Below are 10,578 nucleotides of genomic sequence, written 5' to 3' on the forward strand. Positions count from 1 at the left end.
TTAATGATATAAATATTTATTGATTGTATATTTTTTATTTTAATGATATAAATATTTATTTTATTTTAATTAAATTATTAGTATTTTTTGTCATATTATTTATTATATGTTTTAATTTAATTAACGATGTTTATTTTATTTTGATTAAATTATTTTATTATTTATTATATTTTGTTATATTTATTACAGTTTTTTTTATTTAAAGATGTAAAAAAATATATTAATTTAATTGATTATTGATTGTATTGCTCAAATAATTTTTTGGATAGCATAGACCTAATAATTTGGTCTTGGAAAAATTTGATGATAAATTACTGATTCCCTGAGAGACTTTTGATTGCAGACAAATCTGAGCACAGATCTCTTCTGAATTACTGGGGACTTATTCTCAGTACAAACATCTGAGAAGCAAAAGACTTTTAATAGCTATCGTAGAAAAACTATCGAGATATTAGAGACATTGCAATTTTGTGTGTAACTGTGTGTGTGTGTGTGTGTGTGTGTGTGTGTGTGCGCTCTAGCGGAGCGGAACCCTTATACTGAGGTGTATCCAGAGATGTGGGTGGAGCCTGAGGCTGCTGCGTACACAGCTCCGCCCCCTGCCAAGAAACCCAGGAAGAACAGTGTTGAGAAACCCAAAATAAAAGAGATTATAGATGAAGGAACCCGAGGTATCACAAACACACACATGTGCCAAAGCAAACTGTCTTCACATTTCACAGCGATTGTTAACGCACGTTTTGTTTTCCTCAGAGAGACTCGTATATGAAGTCAGGCAGAAGTGTCGCAATATCGAAGGTGAGTTTGCTGTTGAATGTGACCTTTGATCCCTGGATGTTTGCTCTTTTTAAACAAAACTCACTTGAAACATAACATACTGTTTAGCATAGATTTGGGCATAATCAATACTTTGCTTCTACATAAAAAAAACTATTTTCTATGCAAAGAATCTTCACAAGGCGTGAGTTTCAGTTTGTGTGCTTGAAGTACATACTACGCATATTCATGAGTATGTAGTAAACCACCAGTATTAGGACATTAGAACTGCATTTTGATACCACAAACCTCCTTTCGGGAATACACAAGGGCTAGTGGTCAGTATTACCATTACAAATATATGCATGAATGTGAATATATGTATTTCCAAAAGTTAAGAAATGTGATAAGATATCTTGACTTTGGAAGTCAGTCAGGAAAGAAATCCTGATTGATATTACTTCTGGTTCATTTATCACATTAGAAACATAAAGTTGAGCACATTGCATTGTGGAATACAATATATATAGTCAGAGTGTCATAGGACAAAATGTGCATAGTGTGCATACAGCATAAATAATATGGTACAGTAGCATGCTATTCCAAACATCATCATGGAGTCTTTTTGTGTGCAGATATCTGTATTTCCTGTGGAAGTCAGAACGTATCTCTTGAACATCCTCTGTTTATTGGAGCCATGTGCCAGAGCTGCAAGGTACACATGCACACATTTCCACCTGTCAATCAAGCCCATTCTGACTTCTGATTGGTTCTGAAGTGGTATTCTGTTCCCATGCAGAATTGTTTCCTGGAGTGTGCGTATCAGTACGACGATGATGGTTATCAGTCGTACTGCACCATCTGCTGTGGAGGAAGAGAAGTGCTCATGTGCGGGAACAACAACTGCTGCAGGTATGGGGTTTTTTCTGTATCTCCTGCTACGACCACATTAATCTGGATATATTTTAAATCAGTGCTTTCATTTCAAAGCGCTCTCTATCCAAACTAGCGTTAAAGTCGGCATTCTTCTTTCTTTCAATAATCTAAATTTTCGCTGGACAAAAATGCCGTCTCAGTGTGGAATAAAGTTTAAAGGCGCAGTGTGTAATGTTTAGCAGCATCTAGTGGTGAGGTTGCGAATTGCACCCAACAGAAGTTACGGTGGCCGACAGGAAAAGATGTCGTCGTCTGAGACTGCAGAGAGTAGCCAGTTAAGCAATGAGCTTTCTTTACAAAGATAAATTAAGAAATTAGATTTACTTAATTATTCGGTAAAACTATTTGTTATTGCGAATATTTTATTCGCTGTCTTTAGCTAGCTTCTTTTCACGAATAATAACATAGTGACGAAACGCGTTTGTCCGTTCAGGGCCACTGTAGAAACATGTTGGTGCATTTCAATGTAAGGGGACCCGCGGTTCATAAAGTAAGGTCTTTATACACCACTGAACACATAGTTATGTATATGATATTGCATTTCTGTCAACAGATCCTCCTAAATATTACACAATGCACCTTTAAAACGTAGAGAAAAATGTGTTTTCAAATGTATCTGGATTAATGTAGACGTAGCCTGAGAGAGATCTCTGAATCGATGTTGTGTGTGTGTAGGTGTTTCTGTGTGGAGTGTGTGGATCTGCTGGTCGGGGCCGGTTCGGCACAGGCCGCTATCCGTGAAGACCCCTGGAACTGCTACATGTGTTGCAGCAGGAACGTGTCCGGGCTTCTGAGGCGTAGAGACGACTGGACCACGCGACTGCAGCTGTTCTTCGCCAACAACCACGACCAGGACTTCGTGAGTTCATCTAGTTTAGAGCAGTTTGGCAACTTTGACATCTTACAAAATAAAGTATAAAATAAGTCAAGTCGCCTATATTTTTGTATAAGCGACTTATACAAAACACATTGTTTAAAATCAGCTTTACAGTGATAAACAGGAAAATATCAGAATCAATGATGCAATCTCTAAAAAGAGAGTCGAGTCATTATTCAGCGCGAGTCAGTTCTTTGTTGCTGTTGCCAAAATGAATCATATATGAAACGAATTCAATTCAGCTGTACGGCCGCTCTATAGAAGACGATGGTGTCATTATTCAGCTCAATTTAGTTCAAGTTTTGTTCTCTTCATTCATTCAAATTGATAATATTACTGACTACAGAGTGTTTTTTAAAATACCTTTAAAATATCACTAATGGAAGTTTAAAAAAGCAAAATCTGTTTATCTCTCCCCTCTCAGGAACCAATGAGGTTGTATTCTCCAGTAGCGGCAGAGAAGAGGCAGCCAATCAGAGTGCTCTCTTTATTTGATGGCATCGCTACAGGTGAGATCACACCTGAAGACCTTAAAGTGATGATAGTTCACCCAAAAATGAGAATTCTGTCTTTATTTACTCATCCTCGTGTCGTTGCAAACCCGAAGACTTTCGTTCATCTTTGGAACACAAATTAAGATCTTATTAATGAAATCTGAGAGCTTTCTGTCCCTCCATTGACCGCTACACAACTACCACTTTGCCGCTTCAAAAAGTTCATAAAGAGATCGTAAAACTAATCCATATGAATTGAGCGGTTTTGTCCAAATTTTCTGAAGAGTGTGGTAGATTTTTCCCTAAACCCAACTATCTGGGTCGTCTCCAATCGACATTCCCTGGGTTGTCTCCAATCGACGTTCCCTAACCTCTCCAATCGACGTTTAATATATATAGTCTACCTAACTAATTTGCTTCCCTAACTAGCTTTCTTGCTGCGCAGCAATGATCGACAAACAGACTTCAGCAAATGTCCTTTAAATGCTTTAATCACGGCCAGAAGGGTTCCCGAGCAGTTCTCAGGGAATCTCTCCCAAGAAGAAGCAAGGCCGGAGGATCTCAGACAATTCCATTGAGAATCCCACCAGCTAACACGAATACAACAGTTTTTATAGAATAAGGAGGTATGGCTCTGCACCTGCACTGGATTTGTGGTGCGCCGCTCTGGGTCAGCTGGCTGCCCTTGAACAACTGTCCTATAGGTTGCTTGATAAAGTGGAGGAGTATAACTTGAAATGGGGGAAGTATCATTCGTACACTTTGGACGTTTAATGGCGTTCTGGCTCATAAACATAGCATTTAACTAGAAAACATGACTGATGGATACATTTTGATAGAATACTGTACCTACATATAGGCAAGGTTGTAAACTCAAGGGCTCTGTGCATCACTGTCTTTTTTATTTATTTTTATTTTATAAATTTCTGAAATGTATTTATAGTATAGTTTTTGTCTATGGTCGCGTTGTCTTCCTTTCATTCTATTTTGTTGTATGTGTACTGCTTCATTTTTCTGATGGATTTGTGTATGTGTTTAAATGTAATTTAGGTAAAGCAAACTTTGTTTTAATGAATACTTCTTTGTTAATCACAAGGTTCAAACCTAGTCATCTGTCTAGTTTCATTTCCCATATTTGTTATTTTTACACTCACACAACCAAAGTCAAAGGGGTATGGCAACACAACATACAACATTCAAAAACACAGGACAGAACGTTTTAGTACATTGTGTTTCAAAGTGTTATCATGTTAGGCCATGATAGATGTTAGAAACATATTAGTTTGATATACAGTTTACTATTTTATTCATTAAAAATCCACCACAAGAGACTCGATCGCTTTATATGATAAACAGATTTAATTTAGTCTTTTGTTCACATATTAACATTTATCAACAAACATAAACTGAAGCTCAACCGAACCTGCTTGACACGCGAGAATGAACCTCATCGGTTCTCGCATGTTCGCTTGAGCTTCTGTTTACCACAACTGATGAATGTTTATATATGAATAAAAGCCTAAATTCAATCTGTTCATCATATAAAGCGATCGAGTTTCTTCAGAAAATTTTGACTAAACCTCTCAATTCATATGGATTAGTTTTATGATCTCTTTATGAACTTTTTGAAGCGTCAAAGTGGTAGTTGCGTAACTGTCAATGGAGGGACAGAAAGCTCTCAGATTTCATTAAAAAGATCTTCATTTGTTTTCCGAAGATGAACAAAAGTCTTACGGGTTTGGAACGACGTGAGGGTGAGTAAATGATGATTATTTTTGGGCGAACTATCTCTTTAAGTGTTATCTAAATAACAAAATGAAAACTACTAGAACCTAAAATTAACTGACAGAAATAAATGTTTCGAGTCATCTGTGTAAATACGAAGTGAAATTTAAAGTCAATTCACAACGTTAGAAAATGTAAATAAAACTATAACAACATTGCACATATTTTTTTTCTTTTAATTTTCAGTGAGCTATCCGTTTAATCAAACACATGTGTTAGCGTGAATATGTGTGTTTTTGCTGTCAGGGCTGCTGGTGCTGAAGGATCTGGGTATTCAGGTGGAGCGCTATGTGGCGTCAGAGGTGTGTGAGGACTCCATCACGGTGGGGATCGTGCGACACCAGGGACGGATCATGTATGTGGGCGATGTCAGGAACGTCACACGCAAGCATGTGAGCATGTGTCTTTCTCTCTGTCTCGCACTGCGTTTTCTCCTGGACGCGCTTCTGATGTCCCTCTCCGCTTGCCGTCCCATGTCTCTAGATTCAGGAGTGGGGGCCTTTTGATCTTGTGATCGGTGGAAGCCCCTGTAACGATCTATCCATCGTCAACCCTGCCAGGAAAGGCCTGTTCGGTACGACACCCAGTTTGAGATCCATTTCCGGCATCAAAACCACAACATCTGTGTGTGTGTATTCGAGCTGTACGATTAATCTTTGAAAATTTGCTATCGGAAGTGGGATAAAAGTTTATAGTTCAGATATAAACACTGATGTTTACGGCAGCGATTAATGTAATGTAAATTTTTGACAACAACTTGACGCTTCAAATAAAGATTGTATCAATTAAAACGTTACACCAGTAGGTGGCGACAAGTGACTTAAAAAAAATAGACTTGTTATTGAATCATTCAAGAGATTCATTCAGAAATGCTGATTCATCCAGTAATGAAACAAGTGTAGTATTTATGGGTGAGTGACTCACTTAAACCAGTTTTAACAAAAATAATAACTTCAAATTAATTCAATATATTTTTTAAATAGACTGCAGCAATTAACATTTTGTCAGAAGTAAATTATGTTTTGTTTAGTTGTCTATTCAGAATCCTGGGAGAATCATTACAGTTTATCCTGAATCGTGCAGCTCAAGTGTGTATTGATGCATTTGTTTTGTAGTAAGTGTTCGTCTGTGTGTGTGTTGTGCAGAGGGCACCGGGCGTCTGTTTTTTGAGTTCTACCGGCTGCTTCACGAAGCGCGACCCAAAAACGGAGACGACCGACCGTTCTTCTGGCTGTTTGAAAATGTCGTTGCCATGGGAGTCAGTGACAAAAGAGACATTTCACGCTTTCTGGAGGTGTGTTTACACACACACACACACACACACACACATACATTCATGCCTAAAGTGAATCATGTGTGCTATCCATCAGCGCTGCCCTCTTGTGGTTGTACATGTAACAGTCTTTATGTACAGTGAGCACAAAATGGATTTGGACAATGAAAAATGTTTGAATTTCACATTTGATGAACACAAAGTAGGCCTAGTAAATACTTTTTAATCTTAATTTTCGACGTTATTGTTTTATCAATTAAAACCTGACTTGTATTGAAGTGGGATGTGGGTAAGTTTAAGGACAGGTTTGATGGTATGGGTAGGTTTAAGGGTGGGTTGATGGGAAAGGGAGGATCAACAGTCTAATTATACATGTAATTACAGAAATTCTTTAATCACATGCAGGTATTTTTTTGAAATACGAGTACAATGTAAAAACGTGTGTACACAATAAGTTCATTGTATCAAACCGTTAATTTAAATGTTAGTTCATTGTAGTTAAAGACACTTAATATAAAGTGGGACCTAATGTAACTAATGCAGTTACATTCAGGATGCTGATATTGATATTTATTTTATTTCCTGTTGACAAAAGTGTTTTTAAATCAATTGTTTATTTAGGTCAGTTAAGAAAAATTAATTTTAGAAATTTGAATATACTATTAGTATTTTTTTGACATTCAGGCAAATATCCAAATGCGTTTTGGAGTCGCAGTAAATACAACTTATTTTCAACATTGATAATAATTATAAATGTTTCTTGAGCAGCAAATCATCATATTAGAATGATTTCTGAAGGATCATGTGACACTGAAGACTGGAAAATTCAGCTTTGATCACAGGAATAAATTACATTTTAACATATCTTCACACTTAAGCCAGTTATTTTAAATTGTAATAATGTTTCACAATATTGCTGTTTTTATTGTATTTGTGATCAAATAAATGCAGCCTTGGTGAGCAGAAGAGACTTCTTTCAAAAACATATTGAAGGCCTGCGAAAACTGTTTAATGAAACTCTCCTTGACAGTCCTTTTGTAAAGAATGAATGTACTTTTCTGAATTTCCTCATAGAAAATATATTTATATCTCTGTGCTTCCAGTGTAATCCAGTAATGATCGACGCTAAGGAGGTGTCCGCTGCACACAGAGCTCGATACTTCTGGGGAAACTTACCTGGAATGAACCGGTACAATTTACAATATGAGTGAGATTAGTTATTATTTGTAGAGTTTGAATGAAAATGAAATAAACATCAGAACAAACTTTCTCTCTCTTCAGGCCACTGACTGCCATGGCGAATGATAAACTCGACCTGCAAGACTGTCTGGAACATGGACGCACAGCTAAGGTGTGTGTGTGTGTGTGTGTGTGTGTGTGTGTGTTCAAGTCACCTCTATTTATATAGCGCTTTATACAATACAGGTTGTTTCAAAGCAGATTTACAGTGATAACAGGAAAATGCCGAGGTCATTTCGACTGAACAGAAAATAGTGTCATTGTTCAGCTCAAGTCAGTTCAGTGTTGATTCAGTTTCATTTTGAAGATCATCAAATGTTAAATTAGTTAATTTCATATATAAAGCAGTTCTGCAGAAAACAGTGTCAGTTCTCATACAGCAGCGTCAGTACAGTCAGATCAATAATACTGTTGAATATTAAGTGTCCCCAACTAAGCAAGCCAGAGGCGACAGTGGCAAGGAACCCAAACTCCCATCAGGTGACAGAATGGAGACAAAACCTTGGGAGAAACCAGGCTCGGTCGGAGGGCCAGTTCTCCTCTGGCCAACGAACAAACACGGTGTGATTATGATTATTATACATGAAAAGATCATGATTTCAGTATGAATTGTTCAGGATAGTTTGTAACTATTCAAATCATTTGTTTTCAAATTATTATTGACTGTATCCAGACATGATTTCACTTGGAGGACTTGTTTGAGGCACAAATATTTCAGATTGACGACCCTAAACGTCGCATAAAAACAAAGCAGACAGTGATTGGTTATTGTCCATGTCAATCAGACGTTCTCTTCCCCTGTAAGTGGGTTGTTCTTGGCCCATGACAGCAGACTTGCTACGTGACACTAGGTTTGGGTGGCCAACAGGGAAGTGATTTACTCTTGTACTGGCTTTGTTTTTCAGTTCGGCAAAGTGCGAACCATCACGACCCGTTCCAACTCAATAAAACAAGGAAAAGACCAGCACTACCCCGTCTATATGAACAATAAAGAGGATATCCTGTGGTGCACAGAGATGGAGAGGTGAGGGTTGTCACATGACCTGCGCTTCCAGTAGTATTTCATCCCAGAGTCGAAAGGAAAAAAAGAAAGTATAAAATAAAGGATATTTCAATTAGGAGACACTTATGTATACTTTTCCTAAACTCTCATATCCATCCTTTTAAATTGTAGAATACTTACAGTACTTAAAAGTACTGTCTTTTATTTGTTGAAGTTTATAATAAATAAATAAAAATTAACAATACTAAAAAAACTTTATATTTCATAATAATATGGAATTTTCATTTTAGATTTTGATAATTTTAGTAATTTAATCATTTAAATAATTAGTAATTTAATAATAAAATTCATATAAAATAATATAAAAAATTAAGTCTTGTGTAAGTGTGCATTTTGGAATCACTGTACATATATTTATATCAATATGATTTTTTTTTTTTTAAGAAATAACTTTCTTCAGCAAGGACTAGATTAAATAGATTAAAAGTGACAGTAAAGACATTTATAATGTTAATAAATGTTTCTTTTGACCATTCTATTTATCAAAAAATCCTGAATTTTTTTTTTTATTTATAAAATATTCATAAATAATTTTAGCATTGTTGTACTTTCTCTTTTTTGTTGTTAATGATAAAATTTTTTAAAGTAAATATTACAGTAATCCAGTAAAAAACAACTCCATTACACTTTCAATGAGAAATAAAACTAGTTATTTTAAATTAATAATTTTAGCAATTTTAATAATGGATAATTTAATAATAAAATGAATATAAAATATAACGAATGACATAATAATAATAATGCAAAAAATGTGCTTAATGCCCTAAAAAATATATATATAATTATCTAATTACTCTATATAAAAATAATATGATTATGAAATAATATATAATTAAAAGTCATAAAAAAGTCACAATACAAAAAATGGTAATAGTCCTAAAAACAGGCTTAATTTGTGGGTAAAATCCACTGCTTTGTGCATTACAGAGTGTTCGGCTTCCCTGTCCATTACACTGACGTGTCCAACATGAGTCGACTCGCCAGGCAAAGGCTTCTGGGAAGGTCATGGAGCGTGCCTGTGATTCGCCACCTCTTCGCTCCGCTGAAGGAATACTTCGCTTGTTTCTGAAGCTCCGCCCACCTCACGTCATGATGGCGTCGTGACGTCTCTCTTCTTCCTTTCCTTTCCAATAAGCTCCACCTTCTTGTGTTCTTCATGTTTGCTCGTGGCCTGTGAATGGCTGGTGCTATCCTAAGATTAATATTCAACCCACTAGACAGCCACACTTCACATATTTATTTGAAAACATAACTCCACATTTTTTATTTTCTTGTATTTTATTGTCCAACGTTTTTGTAATTTTTTATTTTTATTTTTTGGTCATGTTTCAACTGTGATGACTCTTTCTCTCTCACACATCTGACAGAGACAAAATGTGAGCGAGTTTGCAAGTGTATGTTTGTCCGAGCGTGAAAATATAGAGCACAAACCGCTGGTTAGCTAGTGTGAAACAGAAGCAGACGCTCTCTGGATGCTCGAACCGGGCGAGTCCTGTTACCCGACCCCTCATCTGATGTTGCAGCGTGAACTAACTAGGAAAGATGTGGCGATTTTTCAAGCGTCGAGTCATTGTTCTGTCCTCACTGGAAGCCAAACACTGCAGTGATACATATTTGATGTCTTATATATCTCACGGAAAATATGTGCCAGGTCATGTTTCACCCCAATATCAAAAGAAAAAAAATAGAAATTATATACCGCATCATGATTTTTATGACAATTAAACATCCCCTCCCTCCCAAATTTTATTATATATAAATATAAATCTTTTTTTTTTTTTTTTTTTTTTTTTTTACAATTTCCTCACATTTCATTATTGTAATGAAATATATTTATATATATATATATGAAGAGTTCAGATGCAAAAGCCTCTAAGTGCCATCTGAAATTTTCTTCTAGAATGATCAGTTTTATAAAGCTTGTATATTTAAGTTCAGTAATTTCACTTAGATGACAATTAATAGGTAATTTACATTGCAATTTAAGTGAAATTACTGAACTTATATGTACAAGCTTGATAAAAATGATCATTCTAGAAGAAAATTTCAGATGGCACTTAGAGGCTTTTGCATCTGAACTCATTTTTTTGCTCACTAATGAGAGTCACCATTGAGAATAAGAATTATTTTACAAAAAGTAGTTAAACATCCAGAT

The 10,578-nt window shown here is 35.8% G+C and overlaps 1 protein-coding gene across 6 annotated transcripts in view; it reads left to right on the forward strand.

The window, feature by feature from the left end:
• Positions 1-10,095, forward strand: part of dnmt3aa (DNA (cytosine-5-)-methyltransferase 3 alpha a) — a 56,717-nt gene extending 46,622 nt beyond the window's left edge. For 4 of the 6 annotated variants that reach the window (XM_081379139.1, XM_081379141.1, XM_081379140.1 and 1 more), the window contains 14 exons: positions 522-671; positions 754-798; positions 1,392-1,471; positions 1,556-1,668; positions 2,368-2,551; positions 2,994-3,078; positions 5,095-5,240; positions 5,332-5,422; positions 5,994-6,142; positions 7,225-7,310; positions 7,403-7,472; positions 7,784-7,921; positions 8,266-8,384; positions 9,351-10,095. In XM_081379139.1, the coding sequence (XP_081235265.1) occupies positions 522-671; positions 754-798; positions 1,392-1,471; positions 1,556-1,668; positions 2,368-2,551; positions 2,994-3,078; positions 5,095-5,240; positions 5,332-5,422; positions 5,994-6,142; positions 7,225-7,310; positions 7,403-7,472; positions 7,784-7,921; positions 8,266-8,384; positions 9,351-9,492 (1,598 nt within the window). In that variant the 3' untranslated portion in view covers positions 9,493-10,095. The remainder of the gene's footprint in view (positions 1-521; positions 672-753; positions 799-1,391; positions 1,472-1,555; positions 1,669-2,367; positions 2,552-2,993; positions 3,079-5,094; positions 5,241-5,331; positions 5,423-5,993; positions 6,143-7,224; positions 7,311-7,402; positions 7,473-7,783; positions 7,922-8,265; positions 8,385-9,350) is intronic. The other 2 variants (XM_081379142.1, XM_081379144.1) reach the window with 1 other exon arrangement.
• Positions 10,096-10,578: the final 483 nt, after the last annotated feature.

This window comes from Scardinius erythrophthalmus (genome assembly GCF_964197995.2).
Source record: "Scardinius erythrophthalmus genome assembly, chromosome: 11".
NCBI classification, from domain to species: Eukaryota; Metazoa; Chordata; class Actinopteri; order Cypriniformes; family Leuciscidae; genus Scardinius; species Scardinius erythrophthalmus.